This window comes from Monomorium pharaonis, chromosome 3, assembly GCF_013373865.1.
Source record: "Monomorium pharaonis isolate MP-MQ-018 chromosome 3, ASM1337386v2, whole genome shotgun sequence".
In the NCBI taxonomy this organism is placed as follows: Eukaryota; Metazoa; Arthropoda; class Insecta; order Hymenoptera; family Formicidae; genus Monomorium; species Monomorium pharaonis.
The window spans coordinates 12459902-12481126 of record NC_050469.1 but is presented as its reverse complement, the minus strand read 5'-3'; the positions used below and the strand labels follow the sequence as shown (position 1 = coordinate 12481126).

The 21225-nt window shown below is 35.3% G+C and overlaps 1 protein-coding gene across 14 annotated transcripts in view; it reads left to right on the top strand.

The window, feature by feature from the left end:
• The window catches only part of LOC105830792 (phosphatidylinositol 4-phosphate 5-kinase type-1 alpha), a 36065-nt gene extending 15525 nt beyond the window's left edge, over positions 1–20540 (top strand). For 2 of the 14 annotated variants that reach the window (XM_028193447.2, XM_012670374.3), the window contains 5 exons: positions 5644–5851; positions 6235–6246; positions 6336–6550; positions 8321–8421; positions 15469–16527. In XM_028193447.2, the coding sequence (XP_028049248.2) occupies positions 5644–5851; positions 6235–6246; positions 6336–6550; positions 8321–8421; positions 15469–15624 (692 nt within the window). In that variant the 3' untranslated portion in view covers positions 15625–16527. Of the gene's footprint in view, positions 1–649; positions 704–1503; positions 3766–5643; positions 5852–6234; positions 6247–6335; positions 6551–8320; positions 8422–9674; positions 11166–15468; positions 16528–17736 lie in introns of those variants that run through there. The other 12 variants (XM_036284511.1, XM_036284507.1, XM_012670372.3 and 9 more) reach the window with 11 other exon arrangements.
• The last annotated feature ends 685 nt before the right edge of the window (positions 20541–21225 follow it).

Here is a 21225-nt window from a genome sequence, read left to right as displayed (position 1 = left end):
AAATTCTATCGCGTCGAATTTCTTAAATATAACACGTTGGTAGCACCGTTCGACTTGACAATACAATGTATTATCGTTTCTTTAAAGAAATATCGCATAGAGCTATTGTTTTAATTTGTGGCATGAAAATGTCGATAAGATAAGTCTAATTTAAATTGTATTTTGTATAATCAAACGGTTTTTTTTTTCAATGAACTCTCGGTACTTTTATATTAGGGGAGAAAAGTTTTTTTTTTTTTTTTTTTTTTTATATCTCAAAACCGGATCTGATGGAAATATTTTAATAGATTTAAGCTCAGCGTCGAAAGTCATCTTTGAAACAGTCTTCATATGTTCTTACACAAAACCTTGTAAACTAGTGTAATTATCGAGAATAATTAGCGGAATTGAAAATGCGAAGCGCATATAGTCGCGCAGCATCGATAAATTCTACGTTGCTGCCATAACGGTTTCAAACCCTATGACAAAGAGATTTCGTGATGTCGAATACGAGATCATCTTGTGCTTGTGTAACGCGCTTTCGGCACTGAATGGCTTCCGCGTTTTCGCGCCTCCTCGAAATCCGCGTGGTGAGTTTCTCTGTCCTTACATAAGAGCTAAACACGTACCGCAGAACGGTAATGGCACATGGTGTTGTATGGTGGTTTAGCGGTGGCGGCAACTGGAGGTTCGACAATGCATGCTACGTCACCTACGAAGGCCGGTGAGTCTCATACGATCACTTACTCTCTCGTAATGTACAGTTGTTCATTGCCGTGTGGAAACTATTCTCAAGATTCGCGTCGCGATATCGCGAAAATGTACCGTTATCTTTTGAAACGGTATTTAGACTTGGAAAACGTGGCGTACATTTTTCTCATTCAAGAAGTAAAAAGAATGACTGTGAGAAAAATTTTGAGAAGCCGTGTACAAATCGTTCTCTATATATACAGTAATTGAGCCTATTTGAAATCGAATCTACTTAAAAATAAAGATGAAAATTATTGAATTGAAAATAATTTAATTGACTCCAATTACAGCAACATTTGTTGTAAATCATGTATCATTTGTCGCTTTAATTACAATTGCAAATGATTTTTTGAACGGGCTGTGCAACGTAAATTCGACGCATTCGTGAATCGAGAATGGTGCCAAGGGATTTCATATTATTACGCCTTTTTGTAACAATCTCGTAGCAAAAAGTGGACTTTACGTGGATATTACACTGGTCACGAACCTACCTTTGATTACGAGGACACGTGTATATTATAAATTGCGATATTTACAAACTATTGCGCCCACGGATCACTCTCGTGTAAAGTGAACCGGAGAGTGAACCAGAGAAGAATCAACGTTGCACGGTTCTACGATCATTCGACTTTTCTCATCCGGCTTCTCTGTTTCTCTCTTTTCGCCTGTCTCTCTATCTCTTTATCTTCCCATCCCGCGGCATCGCGACGCTGCACACGCGACTCCCCCGTTGAACCCTTGGACGGCCTCGAATGACCTCGAACGACCACGCAGCAGTTAGCTCGCCCGATCCTGCGATCAGCGCGACGAACGCGGCGGCCTCGGTGCCGATCGCCACCTCCACCCCGGTTAACCTTGCCGCCGGTCCGCTGAGCCCGCCCCCGTTGACCTTAGCCGCCGGTCAAGGGCCGCACCACGAGCATCCGCCCGGGGTCGCCCCCACGGTCAAGGTCACGAGTTATCCGGCTGTGCTGAAGGGTAGAAGCGCGGCCAGTCCGCCGAACCCGAATCTGGTGCCGTCCGGCAAGGTCCCGCCGCCGGTGCCGCCGCGGGGCATGGGCGCCTCGAGGACCGCCAGGTCCTCCGAGGATCACCGGGCGGCCGGCACCGCCGCCTCGACGACATCGTCGATGACTTCCAGCCGAGGTGATGAAGCAGCCATAATCACGAGATACCGCTTGCATGACAGTTCGTGCGACCTGCACCATCCGCCCCACCTATCTGACCATTCCTTTACCTCTACTTCTATCACCACCGCTAAGAAAACCGTGGCCTCTACTCTCACTGCTGTTGCTGCTGCTGCTGCTGCTGCTACTTCTACTAAAGCTACTTCCGCGACCGCGAATGCGTTGCATGCCCGTACATCGACATTCAATGCTTATCGCGTCACGCATCATCACGGTCATTTCGACCGAGAAGCTGGACGGGTTCGGCCGATGGATTCGATTCGAGATTGGTATACCGAAGAACTCACCGAGAACGAGGAAGAGTTTGTCAGCGTGGATAAGGTCGAGGACGCTTACTTCGTTAAGATTAGCCTGCATCCCGTCAGACCGGATAGGGGAAATCGTCGATCTTATCACTTGAATGATTCCGGTAAAACTATGGAAACTGATAATCGCAAAGTTTCGAAGGAGGATAGAAAGAGCAGGGGTGACATCAAGACGGATCATCTGGCGAAGTTTACGTACTTTTTAAATCCAGGCTCTCGAACTGATCTGATAAATTACAAGATGTCGCGAAAGGACAAGAAACACTCCGAGACGTATTACGAGAGGGTAAAAAGAAAGCAGAAGGACCTTGAAGCATCTATCACGACGATCACAAACCGTTACAAATCAATTGAAAATACGAAAACGTGTCATACAGGCATATCTCATGCGGAGGATAAATCTGCTGAAGAATACAAGCAAAAAATCTTGAAATTCGCGTCCATTAAAAAAGACAGTATTTTGCTGCAAAAGATTCGAGAGAAATCTAAAAGAAAGAAACGACTTGCGCCGAAACCGTCGATGAAGAAACAAATGTCTGTGGAAGAAACTTTTAATGGAAATTTAACCGAAACGGAGAAAAGAAAGGCAACGAAAGAGGATAAAATATTGTCTTTGAAAATGAGTTCTCTAAAAGATAAAAGTAATAATTGTCAGATTCAAGAGAAAAGTAATAAAAAGAGTGTAGATCTTTCAAGCGAAAGGCAATCGGCGATCAAATATGATGAGTCGAAACAAAATTGTTCTTCAGATAGAGAAAATAACCGTCTTGACAAGAGAAAGAACATCTCTAAAACTATAAATGATGAGCAACAAAATAATAAAAGCAGATTCAAAGGAATATTTGCGAATGGTTATCGTGTTGAAACCGAAATCACGGCAGATAAGATAGTTCGCGAGAAAATTAGTAAATTTGACCGACATGCTAACGAGAGATCAAAAAGATATAAACACGAGTTTTCGAAGGCCGATTGTAAAAATTGCGATGAACCTTCTTTCTGTAAGGAAGGATCATTCGACCAGATTAGAAAAAGTAATCTGAAAAATGCGAATCAATGTAAATTGCTAAGCACCAACAAGAGAGAAGAGTTTATATCTTCCAGTTGCGGTGATATTCGAAATAGAAATAGCGTAAAATCTTCCGTTTCTGATAAAGTGAAAAGCTTGGAGAAAATTAAAGCGGATTTGAGAGACGAAATGAAGAATGCTCGGGGAAAAGATGCACGTTTAGATAACCAGGATTATAGAAATGAAATTAGCACTATTAAACAAGAGTTTGCACTGCCGATCAATAAAATTCGATTGAAACGCAAAGAGGAAAACCTTGTGTTAAAGGGAAGATTATTAAGTACTGATCCCGAACAGAAAATGTTTAAATCGCTTTCGAGCGACCACTGCGACAATTTATCGTTTAATATAGAGTTTGGAATGTTGAAACCGAACGTTTCCTTCCTACATACTTACCGAAAATCATTCACCTAAAGATATTTCTTGGTTGCTAATTTTAGATTATTACAAAATTTAATAATTAATACATATATATGAATAAAGAAGAGAAAGCAACTTAAAAAGGTATTAATAATGATGAGAGTTTTGTATCATCGAATCGATAACGATTTTCGATTGCGTAAACGATAGTATATCAGATCTTTTTCCGAACTTGTAATCTTATAAAAAGAACCGCAGTTTCCAGCCTTATAAGGAAGAACTACAACTTTCATCTTTCTCCACTGAACGCTTACGTAAAATGTTTTTTGAACTCTTTCTATCACTGCTGCATGACAACACAAGCACGCGCGCTCTTACAATTATCATTTTCTGCATATCATCCGATCTCATATCTCAGTGATGATAGTATTTTCGGTAATCATCAAGAATTATCGAAAATGATGTGCTACGTTTACTATTAAATGTGTTCGGCCATTATTAATAGACACTGAAGATAACAATCTGTTGAACTAATATCTTCCTGATCTCTTTTCCACGTCTACGACGTCTGTTTCAATGTTAATCGATTTAAGACATCAACGAGGTACCGTTATATGTAGCAAAAGTCGTTCTCAAGTTTTCCCTGCTTATTGTGTAAAATTATCGTTACGTTGTGTGATTGATTGGCGATTCATTAGCGAGTTTCATTAAAAACGCACGCATAGAATTTCATTGCCACTAATGAGTGAATAAACGCAATCTGTCGTACAAGAAATGAAACTTCGTATCAGGTTATTATTCTCAAAATAATATCTCGTATTACTATTGTTATTAATTTACTCCATGTAATTGGATATACATTCATTTAATTAATTGCGTTTATTTACTTCTTAATCGTACTGTGCCATTTAATCATTTGTGTATATATATATATGTATGGAATCGTTCTGAAGCTTTGTTAATAAATTGTTCAGTAATCAATTATCTCACAACACAAGAGGACGTTTATACAAGTACGTTTATGACGTAACAATCGCATCGTATAAAACTGAATTTTTCCTACATGTTTTAGTTAAATTAGTGTATTTGCTGTTGCATTTATGTAAATAACATATAAACGAATCATATAATACTTGTTCGAAGTTGCTTCTATTAATTTTAAATATAAATGCTTTGTATTAACATTTCCAACGTTTTTAAAAATGCAATGATTTAAGTTGATAATATTATTGCAACATAAAATTTAGTCAGTTTGTCAGTTACCTTTTTAAAAATGTTGAAAATGTTATTTTGCTCTACGTAGTTTTCTTGCTGCGTATATACAATCACGCTTATAGAAAAAATTATTTTTCTCTTTTTAAATATTAGAAGTTGTTTACCCTAAGCTTCATTAGTCATATATATACATATAAAGGCAGAATAATAGATTCATCGAATTAAATATTATTACTATTTTAAATGCACATGTGTTAAAAATTTCTAACAGTTTTACTAAATTAGATAGATTTATGTATAGGATGGTTTAGAACTTTCGTTGATTTAATTTTTGAATCTGCATAAATGTACAAAATCAACAGTTTATATATATACATATAAAATATATAACTGTCTTGTATGTGTGTAAAAATTGCAAATTTTTCTTATAATGATAATCAAATTAACGTATGCAACTTGATATGATGACAAATGTCATGTTACGACAAAAAAATTTTTCCCAATTTCTCAACCTTTTTTTGGAAATACAAAAAGACCTTAAATCTTTGAAAAAAAAGTCGTGATATAAGAAATATATTTATAAAATATACTATTGCTATACGAGAAATAAATTGTTAATTTTCTGCCAAACATGTGTCGTCTTCGTAACATATATGAGTGTGATTATTAGTGCAAACGAATTTCTTATTTTATTCATCCTCTGCCGCCGTTCTATCCCTGTCTACTTCGGCGTTTATTGCGCGTGGTATTAATTAGGCTAATCGTAGCGCGCTTTTTGTAGGTGGCACCCTTCCTTCCACTTGCTCCACTCCGCCCCCGCCCTTTGACGATGCAGTCCGCTCGAACGACCAAACCCTGGCTTCCGGTGGTCATCTTCAACAAGGCGCCGGGACCACCATCCTCGCGAGCAGTCTAGCCTCTGCTCATCCCAAACCAAATAAGGTTGTTCATCACGTTACTCTCACCAAGACGTATCATGACACTGTAAGGTGAGTACTCTCATTTATTAATCGCTAATCATTGACAGTATTAAAATACTTCAATTCTCAACCAGTAACAAAATCAACAGAAGAATATTATCCATTATTTTGCATATTTGCATTTACAATAAAATTAGCTAACAAATTTAATATACTTACAATGATATAATTGTGAAATTTTTTTTTAAGCATACTTTTTTAAAAATAGATGTTACTGATTGACAGTATGCAATTAAAATAAGACATGTACACAGATATTTACACCGCTTGAACTTTTTTTTTAATATTAATATCTATATTTAGCCTAAAATATATTTTATGCTTGTCTTTGCACTTCGCACGCATCTAAACGAAAACATTCTTTTCTTTGCTTTATCACGGCAACACTTCAGGAAAAGGAGAATGTTAGTATTTGATTTTAATTTAATCACACATGGTTACTCGAATTCTTTGATTTGTCGACATTAAACATCACGTACGAATTTATCCTCAGCATATCAGACGTACATTTGGAGAGTAGCGGTAGCGGCAGCGGCAGCGGTGGAAGGGAAACCAAGTCGTCGCTGAGCGTCGAGAGCGGTGGCAGCAGCAGCCGAGGTGGCGGCGGTCTCACGTGGACCCCACCGGCTGGAAGCGCCGAAGGTTCGACGCCCACGTGGACCGAAGGCACGCCATCCTTCACCGAGAGCTCCAGCAGCGGTGACATAGGTAAGTTGCTCTACGCGCTGAACATCTACTATGGCTCCTGAAGGATACTGCCACGAGGACTTCTCAGCTTCTTCTGCTGATTCCTCCCCCTTCTTCTGTCTTCTCTGAACGCTTCACCGAGGAGACGCTTGTGCGAGAACAAACGTAGACGTCGTGTTAATTCTCGCGGTTTGTTGTTCAATCGTTAAGTGTTAACATAGATTTTTTAGATTTTATAGATTGTTGTCTTTTGCGAGAGAGAGAGAAAATCAACTTAATTTTTCTAAATACATATATCATGCTAATTTTGTGAAATCTAAAACTTTTTTAATAAGCTTTTTTGATTGATATAAATTAAATGATCTGATAGAATAGGATGTAATAGAGTTAATAATATTGACAATCATTTTGACGATAAGCTCGATAATTGTTAGTATTGTAGAATTATTGAACACTTGAACAGTTTTATACGTTGAATATTCAGTTCATGAAAACATTTCATCTTTTTAAACACTGAACATTTATTATTTTTTAAATGTTCCATATATGTAACACATTATTCTCATCAATTTTTAAACCATACATCACAATACAATTTCAGATTATTACATTCCAGTATCATAAAATACGACGAAAAATATTTTTTAATATCTAAAAAAATGGAGATATTAAGATTCTTATTTACAATAGAGTAAATAGAATGAAGACATGAAATTTAACGTATAAATTAACACATACCAAAAAGATTAAAACATAAAATATAAAATTACAAGTTTTAATTTTCTATATATTTAAATAATATTTTACTATGATTTTTATTTATTGTTATAACTTTTTTTAAAGCAAAGATTGTTTTATTAATGTACAATGGATAGAATATGATGGAATTTAATGATCTCTAAATACACATAAATGCGATGACTAAAAAGCAAAGATTTAACTTTAATGTTATTGTAATTAATCTTATTGTTGCGTATAGTTGCTTCACAATTATACTTTAATTGTCAGTCAAATGCGAGAGAATAATTTCTACTCAATTTTAATTAAATAAAAGCATTTTGCACGAAATTGTAGTTGTTTTGCATATTTTATTTTGTGCATTATGACAAAATTAATTACATCAAGAAGTCAAATAGAAACAATTATAATTGATCATCATTGTTCTGTCTAGCCCTGTCTAGCTAATTTAAATAAAGCTTTGTTAAAATGCTTGATATAACTATGAAAGAAACAATAAAGAAGAAAAAAAATACGAAAACGCGAAACTTAACTCTTTCACTATTCTCCTATCTATACGTTAATTTTATTTTTCTCTCTTTACATCTGTATATACTAAGTATATATACATTTTTTATTTTCAAGAATTATTTACGACCGCTGACAAATAAGTTTCAATATTTTTCTATTTTTTAATTTTTTCTCTGTCTGTGTATCTACTGTTGGCTCACGCACTTCTTCTCATGCACACAATTTCTCGAATGCACGATGTTTCATGTTTCGCCAAACAAGTTGCTAAATCTCAAGAAAGAGGACCATTTTCCATTTAAAATCATTTATATAAAACATTTATAGAGATGATACGCATATATTTCTCAAATGACATTTTGCACTGCGATAAGTATATTCATACATATATAAAGATTTCTTTATCTCTCACAGTTGCGATTGCTTTTTTTCGAATATAGAGCTAATTTGAAGAGATCACTCGGGGTACCTCTTGCCTTCCGTTAATGGTAATCTGCGAGGACCGGCATTATTTTTTTGCACGATGACGATTAACGATAATTTTAGGTTGCCCGACAACGCCGATCAAGGGTAATCAACGTCAGGCTGACGGTGGAAGGATCGCGGCCACTGTGGAGGAGGCCCTAGCGAGTCTCACGACTGAGATGGTAAGTTCTAATTCATTTTATTAATCTATCGGACACATAAAAATATAGCTGAAGTAATGGACAATCATGCTGATATTATAAAATAATATGTTTATCTTATATTTAATATATATCCATATGTATTGGAATATTTAATAATTGATTCACAAACGAAAAAAATTATTAAGTTAAGTCTACAAAGAGAAAAACTTATTTTGGAGGCATATCTCTTTTTCTTATTTTAGTCTTAGATTTCTATTAATAGAAGCTTTACTGCTTTAAGTATTTATAATTTTATTACTAATATATTATACAATATTATACTAGATATATATATTTTAGTCTTTTAGTTTGTTTACAATAATACTATTATGATTGTCCATTGCCACCGCTACATATTTCCATTGAACAGACGATTCATACGAGATGGTAAGTTTGCTATCGTCAGTGGCCGATTGATCGAATTATTTAAACGTTTTATTCCCCGAGTGACCGAGGATTACTGTAACCATTAAACCTAGGTGTGTCATAAGAACCTATCGGACGGTAATTGCGTCATCTTTAAACCCCTTTAACGCCCTTTAAGTATTGCAGGATTTTTCAAGATCTATGATTCTACTAATCGTGAACCGCATGGAGCGTGCCAAGCGAATTTTATTTAAAAAAAAAAACGAGATTGAAGCGCGCGCTCGAAAACGATACTACTGCCGATATTATTCCCGAGATGTTTCGCGCCGAGATATTCGCGTCGCGTGACAAATGCATTGACACGATGCGTCAATTCTCTATTACGCTGCGCCACGCGTTTTTATTGAAAAGTAAACAAACGCTTTATCGCAGGACTGATGACTGACGAAACGCAAAAATATGCGCGTGAAGTATACACGTCAGCATGATTTATGCTGCGCGTCACGCTTTTTGCTTCTCGCAAACAGCGTCGAATATATCGGTTTAAACGTCGAACAATTTTAACGTAACTGTCTTCGAATAAAAGGAGAATGTCGGAGATGTTTTTTGGAGATCGCGGGAGAAGTGAAGTATCTCGCATAATCGTCTACAACTCGGTAGCTAAACTAGTGCCAGAGTATCAAACCTCGTGAGAAGGAGAGAAAGAGAGGAGAGACGGCCACGTGAGCTGCTCTCTTCTTTTACTTTTTGAGGATAGGCCTTTCTCGGGCCTCATTAAATTCTGACGGAAAACGAACGGCCGCTTTGGAACGCTCCATGCGTGAGAGTCAGACTGTCTGAACGCTTTGTCTATTTTCCTGAATCAGGAGATACTGCAGCGCGAGTGAATGCACGACTCTCGTCCTCCTCCAATAATCTCCGTCACCTCGTGCACAACATGCTCTGTGGGGGTGATCTGCACCGCTGTAGCGACAAATCTTCGAGAAACTGAGAGGGAGAGGGAGAGAAAGAGAGAAAGAGAGAGAGAGAGAGAGTGAATGGCTAGCGTGAATGCGAGCGTGATAATCACGGAGAAGCGAAGTACAGTTTAACCCTTGATTGGTGTCGCGTTGGAGTAGGTTGCTAACTGTGCCCGGTGTACAATTCGCTTTTTAGGCTGTTTAACAGCTGCGTTTAATGTTTGATACTGCTGGTATCGGTACGTTGGTAGTTGGATTTCTCTTCGCAATAACATGTAATACTTTATAATGCTTTATTTTTTAGAAATCTGATTTTTTTTATTCTCCTCACGCTACCAGCCTCTTCTGTCATCGGAGTCTCTTACCAGGTTCTCTTAATTCTCGTTTTATTCTCCCTCCCTATCAGTTATTCATTTTCACTTTCATTCACTTACATTTGCTACTTAAATCATTTCCAATCAATTCTCTAGCTTAGATAGAGAGTGGCTCCTAAAATAGCTTGCAAATTGGAATTTATATATCAAAATATTCGCCATTCATTTAATCCTAAAACTACTTGATCGCAAGACTACTTAAGGGTTAAAAATTAAAGGGTGATACGAATAGCTTCATCGAGGATCGAGGCGAATATGTGATCTGTTCTTGAGATCGCAAAGACCATTCCATTTTAACAGTGCGTCTATGTTTCATTTACTGTGAAAAGTTTCGCTACATTCGAAACGTTTGTAGGTACTTAACGCGATTTTCAGCCATTAAACGTGTGTTCGGTAGAGACATTCGTCTCGATCCGCGACTTCTAGCATTAATCCGTTATCGACATGTATATCTGTATACATAAACACGTGGGCGATTATCTCACTCGAGTGTACTTCCCGCTATGATAAGGGAACACTTTCGATATATCCTTACATGGGCATCCGTAATTCTTCCTGGGTATAGGAGAGTCAATATCATTACGATTACGTATTTAACAAGAACGTGATACTCGTCGGCCTACAGTACTCGATAAAGTTTTTGACATTGTTCCAAATCAATTCTCTCTCTTTCCAGAAGTGATTGAAATGCCATTTTTTAAATAAAAGTTTAGAGGTACGTTATTTATCAAACATTATATTCTCTTAATTTAGGCTTCTAAACTTAATTATGATTCGGCAAAATTTATTTATTTTATTGTCTCTACTTTTCTTTCGTGCATATAATCTGCATTTGTCTACGAAGTAAATGTATATTTGTATACATAAACATGTGGACGATTATTTCACTCGAGTGTGCTTGCCTCTATGATAAGGGAACACTTTCGATATTCTTATATGGGCATTGCGAATTGACAGCTTTCGTCGTCATATTATATAAGAGTTGTTAAAAAAATTTATAATTTTTTTCTTTTTTACTAAAAAATTAATTAGAACCGTATACTAGCGGGGAGAGACAGATAGAGACCGTGAGAGACGGGGAGAGACCGGGAGAGACGGGGAGAGACCGGGAGAGACCGGGAGAGACGGGAAGAGATCGGGAGAGACGGGAAGAGATCGGGAGAGACGGAGAGAAACGGGGAGAGACCGGGAAAGACGGGGAGAGACGGGTAGAGATAGGAAGAGACGCGGAGAGACCGGGAGAGACGGGGAGAGACGGGTAGAGATAGGGAGAGACGGGGAGAGACCGGGAGAGACGGGGAGAGACCGGGAGAGACCGGGAGAGACGGGGAGAGACCGGGAGAGACGGGGAGAGACCGGGAGAGACGGGGAGAGACGGGTAGAGATAGAGAGAGACGGGGAGAGACCGGGAGAAACGGGGAGAGACCGGGAGAGACGGGGAGAGATGGATAGAGATAGGGAGAGACCGGGAGAGACGGGGAGAGACCGGGAGTGACGGGGAGAGACGGGAGAAACCGGGAGAGACGGGAGAAACCGGGAGAGGCAAAGAATGTTTCTATTGTATTTAAATTAAGGTAATAAGAAAAATAAAGATAGCTTTTATTTTATTGGAAAAAAAAAGAACTTATTTAAAACAGTCTTTTGAATGGATTTCTAAATCCATGGCAGCTTAGAAAAAAAGTTAGAAGTACGTGAATAAATGAATATTAGATTTATTAAAGATAGATAAATGCTTATTCAAAAATAAAATAAAAAGAGCAACAGTAAAGTAAGGCTCTTGAAAGTTAAACAACGAAAGCAAAGAAAATTAGAAAAAAACGTAGCATAAGAATAGAGAGCCACAGCAACGCGTGGCAGGGCTAGTTTAAAACATAAATATGTTTAATTCTAATTTTCTTTCTTGAATTTCCTTTATTCTTCTTTTCAAATTTTTACAAAAATGAACACGCGTCAGAAGAATTAGATATTTTTATAATCTATTAAAACCGAAGGCTTATTTTAAAACGTAAGAAAATAAGATAAAAGTATCAAAATATTCAGTTAAATAAAATAAACAATTTGGACTGAAAAGAATTTTGCAGATAATCGCGGAAATTGTATCAAGAGTTATAAAAAGTAATCGACATATATTCTCAAGGTTTAAAAACCTGTCAAAATGGCATTTCATCTACTTCCGGACGTTTTCACACTGTCCACACATAACTCAAGGGTCTTTTTCCTAATCGAGTCGTTGCCGTCGATAAACTAATATCGTAGATTTCACTAACACGTGAGAGGCTGTGCGAACAGGGTGACAGGAGCCACCGACATAATTAACGCACGGTGAACGAGGAGCTTTGTAAATAATGTGTGCTTGCGCATAGTTTCGGCTAGCAGAAGCCCCGCGCGATTCCTTTTTATTGCGAGATATATAGTTAGTGTTATGTATCTATATGTGTCTCACGTTCTGTCTGTCTCTGTATGTACCTATACATACACATACGTATACGCACACGCAAGAAACCGTGTGTATCGTGTATACAAATTATAAATACAACATGCTTGTGTATACTCGCAAAGGTAACACATTGACGAGTTGTTCCTCCCAAATTCTGATGAGCCTCGGCGTTAAAACAGTCTGAGAAAATAAGAGATGCATATTTTTTATATATATGAACTTCGCCGCGGATATGACGGGAACCCCTTGTTGTACAATGTACTCGGCGTATTTCAACAATTCTAGATATAACAACATATCAGGGATGATTCGAACAAAAGAATATTTAATATTTTGTAAAACATCCCTATCTTTTTCCTCAAAAGCGCCTAAACTTTATTTCCACGTAACGTAACGTAACGTCATTTCGTTTTTTTATAGTGTAATAAGAGTCAGTGAACTTTTTAATTTAAAAAAATAATAAAATTAAAAAATATTAACAAAAGACAGAACAAATTATATTGCATGAAACTAAATTTGTCGATTGTTTCTATAAAAATTTGCTCATTAGTTTGACATTAGAAATTGAACTCTAATTAGGAAAGAATAATATTGTTAAAATAGAAACCAAAATTTTGAAGAAATAAATAAGAAATAAGTTTAAAGGTAGCTACTCGAGATAAAAGATGTATGATCACCGTAAATTAATAAAGATCAAAGTTGTAGATATCGAAGAAGTTAACAAAAATCGCGGTAATAAAAGTGTAACATTACAGATGATAATACATGATATATTCTGATATGGAGAGAAGAATCGGAAGAAAGATATATTCTATTCAACAGAAAAACATTGTCCGATATCCTAGAGACGTAGCGCATCCATGTAGCGGAAGAGATCAAGCCTGCAATAAAAGGTAGACTTCCTTGCAAATTTTCTGCAAACATGTCCGACGCTCATCAGAATCAGGGTTCAATTATACGAGAAAAAAATGTTGCCTCTTGCCGGTGCTGTATTATACATATATAATAATGTGACGCGCGATGCGTGGTGTGAGGACGATTTTTGGCGAGGGGAAGAAGAAAGACTTCTAGTGCCGTGTACGTACAATACCCCGTAGTAGCAGAGCATTCAGATATGTAATCGCGTTGCTATAATAGTACGTGAGATTTATCGCGAATGTTTTTGAAACGCCAGAATGTTGTTCAATTATACGTATTATTATCATGAAACGCTTCTGAACATGTCGGTGTAACATTTATGATTGGCGGTAAAATCTCACCGCATCTCGGTAACGGATCTTTAAATTATCAAGTCATCTTCAAGATGCGTTTTTTTATTAATGTACCTTTTATTTCATACATCGGCACATTCCGTCGCGTATTTCCACGATGTATTATCAATTGAAGAGGCATTTAACCAGATTTTTTTTCCGAGAGAGAGAGACGCTATTCGAACGCGAGAAATTTTATTTGTGTCTTTTTGAGCAAAACGCGTACAACGACGAATGAGAGTATTAGTGTTGCAAATAATATTTTTATGATCTAGATCGACTGCACCTTACCGCGAGCGAGGTCGATAAGAATCCACGACGGTTATTAAATACGGTCGGACGGTTTTACCGTGGATGCAGATTTTACTGCCGAGATAGCTTCATGACACAGTAGCTTTGTTAACTCAATACTCCCTTGCGGGTATTGCTATTATCGTAATTGTTAGGATCCCGATCCCGCGTGAACGTACCACTAACAGCGTTAGCAATTTCGAAAGTGTGATATTTTTTTAACATATCCTCGGGAATTAAATATTGGAATCTCCAGATTAACGTTGGCGCAAAGTAATTTTTATTAAATCGCGCGGAAAAAAAAATTCAGGGAAGATGAGAATCGTCGCGTAAAAGTATGTGTGCGCGAGAAAGATTGCTGTGTTGCTTATACAATATTCTGAGATCATTCTAACATAATGTATGTTTATTAATTTCCCTTTTTTTTAATTGATAGAGGAAATTCTAACATAATGTATGTTTATTAATTTCTCTTTTTTTTAATTGATAGAGGAAATTGTTTACCGCTTAAAATTTTTTTAATGTGATTTTCAGCGATTTTGTCGTGCTCTGGATTACCATGTGTGCACATTCCTTCTCGATTAATATAAATCTCTCTTGCTTTTTCAAAGCGCCATGTGTGCTGGACGCAGATGTTTCTCTGTGTGTTTCGTGTGTGCTTATACAAAACTGACGTTGATACCGCTCATGAAATAACTTCTGTAACTTTTCAACTATTATTTGAAACAGATCAATGTGCTTTGTCAAATTATAGCAATGTGTCTTTGTTATTATTATATAATTATCCAAATATGCCAGTTAACATGCCTATATGTGCACAATATTACGTTCTCTTTACCTTCCGATTCAATCGTGCTATGTTCGTACATTATGGGTCGTTCTTCATAATTTACGACAGCATTAAAAGTGTTTGAGACTTAAACACTTAATTTTTATTTCCATAGCAAGAATATGACATATATCAACACTTTTAGCCGTTACATTAGCACTTATAGTTATGATTCGTCTTCTAATTGGCCCAATATGCACGCTATCACCTTTTATGATTTTACATTTTATATGTTAAACAAATATAATCACAAAAGTTGTAAAATGTGTATCTTAAGCTATAAAATTCTTATATAAATCTTGCAGTTTTTCATATTATTATAACAGAGATTATTTTTAATAATAACTAAAGACGTTATATATTCTTAATATGATTTAATTCAATTGCATTTTATTTTCTAATAAAATTTTTGAAAACTAAATTGCATTTGAGAAATTAGAACTTAGTTATTAGAGAATTATTGTGCATATGGGCAGATGAAAATGGTACAGTGATATCTTTCTGTGTTCGAATCATTCAGAGACGAACCAGCCAAGACGGGCAACAACAATTGGAGCAAAGCACATCCTTTTCGTTCTATCGTCAAATCAGGAGAAGCTTCAAGCGCGGTAGCTCGAACCACGTCGCGATCATGAGGAATATGCAAAGGGCATTAAACATTCGTCGGGCACCATGATGCACGCAGAGTTCATCAAAATTAATTTAAATGATGTTTTTGCAACCGTCCAAGTTTTTGCGAAACTAACAATAACTAATCAAAACATATAAAATGCATCGATTAAGTAATATCAAAGCTTTAGATCTGAAATGTGGTTGGATTGGGTCAAATTACATGACGTTGAAAAACTAATTCTCGATAATTTAACCATAAATCTAATTGGGCGTAAATAACTTTAAATGCAGGACGTAATATTAATGAGAATAATAATTATTTTCATAATATCTATAATAATGTGATATAATGATAAAATATTTTGAATAGTTGTGTTCTACGACAATTAATTTACAATTAATTTTATTTTTATTGTTTTTTTATAAATAACAATAATAAATTAATATGCGTTTCTGATTTCAACGCAAGGAGGAAATTAAAGATCAGTATATTTAAGATTTTAGTTAATTTTTTTAGTGACTTAATATTAACATACTTCATAAATTTATATGTATGTAATAATTTGTAAATTTAATAATGTTAAGTTTAATAATGTTAAGAAATTAATGAACAAAATGTTTAGCTTTAAAAAAATAGTTCTGGCTAACACGCACATATAATTCGCATCTTCCTTTGCAATACATAATAATACGCGCTATATTTATATCTATTTTATCGGTGAAGGAACGATAATTTCGCTGATAATCAAACTCAAATAAAAATTTATGTTGCAGACATGCATGTTTTTTAACCGTACAAATGTGCTAAGATTTTGACAATAGGCAAAGGGATTCGATACAGACACGTGTCTGTTCATGATCTATTGATCTACACGTTTCTTCCATTTCTGCATTTGTTTGCTATATTGTATCGTTTCAATAAGACTTTTTTTATATTGTATCTAAATTTTGTCCACTTACGCAAAAATTCGTATTACGGTCCGTAATTAATTAATATATTATTAAAATTAATCATGCATTAAATACTATTACTTTTAAATTATTAATATTACTCTATAGATATATTTGAATTTAATTCATGGTAGTACTTAATGATTATATATGAGAATTTTTTTCTATTATAATTTAATCTTTAATTCAATGATTTTTACATATAACTGTGTAATATATCAAAATTATATATATATATATTTACCTTTCCGACTAAATTATTTACAAAGCAGCAATTTTTTTACAAACGCCTCACGCCTTGTTGTAAAGCAAAAATGATGATTTATAATAATTTATTGGAGGTCTGGGTTTCCAATGTGTGCAAAACATTATAGAAACTATATTTTCTTAGTTCGTAGTTTTTTTTACTATTTTTTTAATTGTCCGCCCCAGAATGTCAATTCGTATTGCGACTAAAATAATTTGTTAGGTACTCAGATGAAGTTATATATACAGTATGTATTATATTTGGAGAATTTGGGATGGAAGTTGGGTTGAGAAATCACGTGCGTATGGCAATCGATAGCGATGGACTAGTTTTACCGAGCTTGACACTTCATGCATTAGATTTAAATGAAATAATCGATGCTTTTTCCTCTTAATTGTTAAACAATCTTCGACGTCAGTGTTATTAGAAGGAGTATATTGTCGACCGAATTTATGGCGCCTAGTCCATTCCTATCTGCCTGAAACTATTACGTAATAAAATAATTAGTTAATTTCAGTAAAAGAGCGATCGTTTAATTATGTTGTCACGAATGAATTGTCACTTAATCAAGATGTTCGGCAATATATAAATATACGTATATTATTAATATTATTTAAATAAAGCAATTATTATTATTATGATTGCTGCTGTTATCGTCATAGAATAATTTACACATTGGCCCTTCGTACATCGTTATATTCTGATGTTCTTCCTTTGCTAAGAAATCGCATGTTTTTTGATATTAAAATCACTGAAAAATAATTGCATTACCATTATCATTAAATGGCTCTCTCTTTCTGCTAAATACGCAGAAGCCTAAACTGTTGAAACATTTTATCGTTATGAAATATTAAATTGATCATCTTAAAAATATTATTATCTGTAGTATTCTTATGAACCTCCCTCGGTCTACTATTTATTTTTGTTTTATTTTATCGAGCGTTTCTTATTCTGGTTTCTTTATTTGCTACCTTTCAGACTCACCTGTAGGCAAGCGAACACGGAGATAATTGTAAAAAAAAAAGTGAAAAAAGAGCGAGACAGAAATGATTACGGAACATGACTGGCCTGACAGGTAGTTGGTGCATTTAAAAATCTCTGGAATTAGTGTGAAAGAGGCATTAGGATTATTAATGTAAGTCCAAATGTAGCAATAAGCAAGTGTATTCGGAACTGTATGGGATGTCACTGACATATTCCTTTATACCGAGAAAAAAATTAGTGCAATTAGATTCCATTAGAATTTTTACAAGACAATTAGAAAGTGCAAGTACAAAATTAAATTGAAGAAAATCATATTTTTGAGCTTGGGCAATCATGAATCATTGTAGATTATTTGCTCAAGAAGATATATTTTCCTCTCGGATATTTTCTGTTATATTTGTTCGTGAAAATCCGAGAAGATCTTTATTTATTCGAAACTCAATTTTATAATCGCTTAGTTAAATTGTATCATGGATTATGAATGTTTAATATAATAGAATCTCTTAGATTTTTCAATAACAAAATCCAGAAAACATTCTGGATGTATATCATGCATAATTTCATAATAATGCGCAAAGATGAAGGCAATTTCACATTTATTCGCGATAATTTACTTGTGGATATTTTTAAGATCTGGTCGACTGAAAAGAATCGGAAACACGTTTTTCAAGTCGATCACCTCGGTCTGCTTTCGGCAACGAGTACGCTACATTTAAGTTATTTATTTTTTTTTTGCTACCGTGCGCTGCCTTACATATCTATTTAAGGAATTCTTACGTGGCTATCGAGTACACGCAATGTGCATCACTTCCGGAAGTCTATATTTATGAAGACTGCTTTCACATTTCTATCGTCCTTAGAGTAAATCCTCTAACGATCCTTCTACCCAAAAAATCTCTCTTTTAGATCTTTTTATACTTTCGAGTATAATTATGCGCATAATCTGTCGAGAGCAGCGGTATTTTACTTATGCAGATCGTTTTATCAGGGCGCGCATCTTACGATTGCTGAAGGACAGTTTGTCATTCGATAGCGTTCGCGTTTAGATACATTTAGACGTGTCTGTAAATGCGTTTTTTGAAAGCTATATCCGCGAAACGTGAATGAACAGAGATCGTGAGTGCCGAGATATAAATTGCATTGGAAGATATTAGCGGTAAATAGCAATTACCTCAATAGATCCTGGCGTAGATATTCTAATGCGAAACTTGCCTCAATTGCCACGAGTTAATTGTCATAACAGGCACAAGTTTCCGTTGCGTTTCTCTGCCACTGGAACTGTCGAATCCGCCGCTAACATCGCGTTATCATTCCCTATGTGCTTTCACGAAAAACACATTCTTGCATAAATCTGAGCACTTTCAACCTTACCTAAATCATCGGTGATTTAGTGAAGTGTGGATAATTTAATATTAATAAGAGCGTTTTTTTTTTTTTTTAAAATTTAATTTGTACAACATTTCTTTCCGCACTTACGATCTCGCACGTTGCGATTTTACAGTTCGGGTTTCGCTCTTTGCAAGCGAATGCGGTTTTTTCGTGTTTCTTGTACACGCAGTATTAAAAATAGATGTTTTTTCGAGGAACAAGAAGCGACCGTGCGAATGTAACATAATTCAGGACAGCGGCAGCAACACGATTCCAAAAATAATTTGGAGATAGTTGGCATTTGAATTGTATAGAAAATGAAGAAGAAGATGATTATCGTTAAATTATAAGCATAATGATGCAATAATTATGGAAAATAAACGGAGAACGGTTGTTGACTTCTTTTAACAGCATCGTACTGATTTCTATTAACCTAATCTCTAATTTAGTATATTAAATTAATTCTATTTTGAAATACTAATATAATGAATTAGAGATTAGGAAGACAATAAAGTCGTAAACAAGAGTAGTAAACTAATTTATGGCGCATGACGAAGTATGTATTATTGTTGTAAATTATAAATTATATTATCAATTGTAATATAATATTTATTAAAATAATACATAAATTGTCAATTATATTATAAAAACTGAATAGTTGTTTCAAGAATACTGTTGTCTTTTATGACTTAATTGTTCCATTGATATGGACACGCGAGTGTAAAATATGAAGAAGTCAATAACCGTAAGTATTATATAGCGAATTTAACAATATACAATATTAATAAAAAAATTAGATAATAGGGGGTATCGAAGAATCTCATAACGATTTCACGTATCGCCCTAACGTGCGGTTCAACAACGGTTAAAATGTAATTCTCTACGATATCGGTGATATTATTGTGAGGACTCGACACGCTTGAACCCACGTTCAAGTGTCGCTCTCGACGTTCGTTCTGTATATATTCACAGGAAGATATTATTTGCAGATATTGAAAAATATATATTTATACATGTGTATGTATACATAGAAATGGCGCACTTACTCAGACGTAGCTACATCAGGCGAGATATTCGGCAATAAGCGTACTTTGTGAGCAGTAAAACAGCGATTTTTATCGAAAAATGAAAAATTTTTTAACGAAAACGTCTATATATATATATATATCAGTCTTACTGTAGGCAATTAAAAGCAAAAGACTTACGGCGATTTTGATTTTCGATAAAGTGTTATTCAGTTCATCACAAATATGCTTATTCTCGAACACTCTCTATATCGTCACACGACCACGCGCGGTGTCTTGCATTTACATTTTTTTCTCCTTTTGTGACATTTATCACGATGTCTCGATACCTCATTAGACGGATACATTAGTCCAGCCAACTGATGTACGATAATGAAGAATAAATTATTGTTGCGTCCTATTTAATTTATAGCGGAATTGATTTTACATGTTCTCTCTTCGATTTCCAAAAAATCCTGAATCTGTCCCGTCACAAAAAACACCGTTAATAACGTTTAAATACACACTTATTTTATTTATATTATATCTATTTATAAATAAGAAAAATCCTCATTACCCAGATTATTCTTAACAAATTGCGACAAGAAATATTATTTAAAAAAAAGAAGATGAGTACGTGAAGTGACACGCGAGAGCAAAACGCGTGAACACAAAAAATTTATGTCGTGCAGCTCACGTTCTAACCGGCACTTTGGATTCTTAAAATCTATTTTGGAAGATAATGGTGCAATTAATAATTTATGTTATTAAATATTAAATAAAGCCGACGAATTTTAAGTTGCGGATTATGTGCAGATCATTATCTTAATTAGAATATAATCTCGTAATAACGTCCTGTAATAACGAAGAAGCTGTTGGCGAAATTGACAAAGCCACGACGACGCCAGGGGCTAACGAGACGGTGACTCAGCTTATCCTAGAAAGGCTTGCGTCGATGAAGAATTAGGACGAAACCTCTATCTGCGGTTGGTTGCAACGTATTCTGTATACGGTAAGTGCTGTTTCGCAATATATGTATACGCTAATTCATAAATAAATCTCAATGAGCCTGGGGATTTGCAAGAAATCATTCGATTGAAGTGTTAAAAAG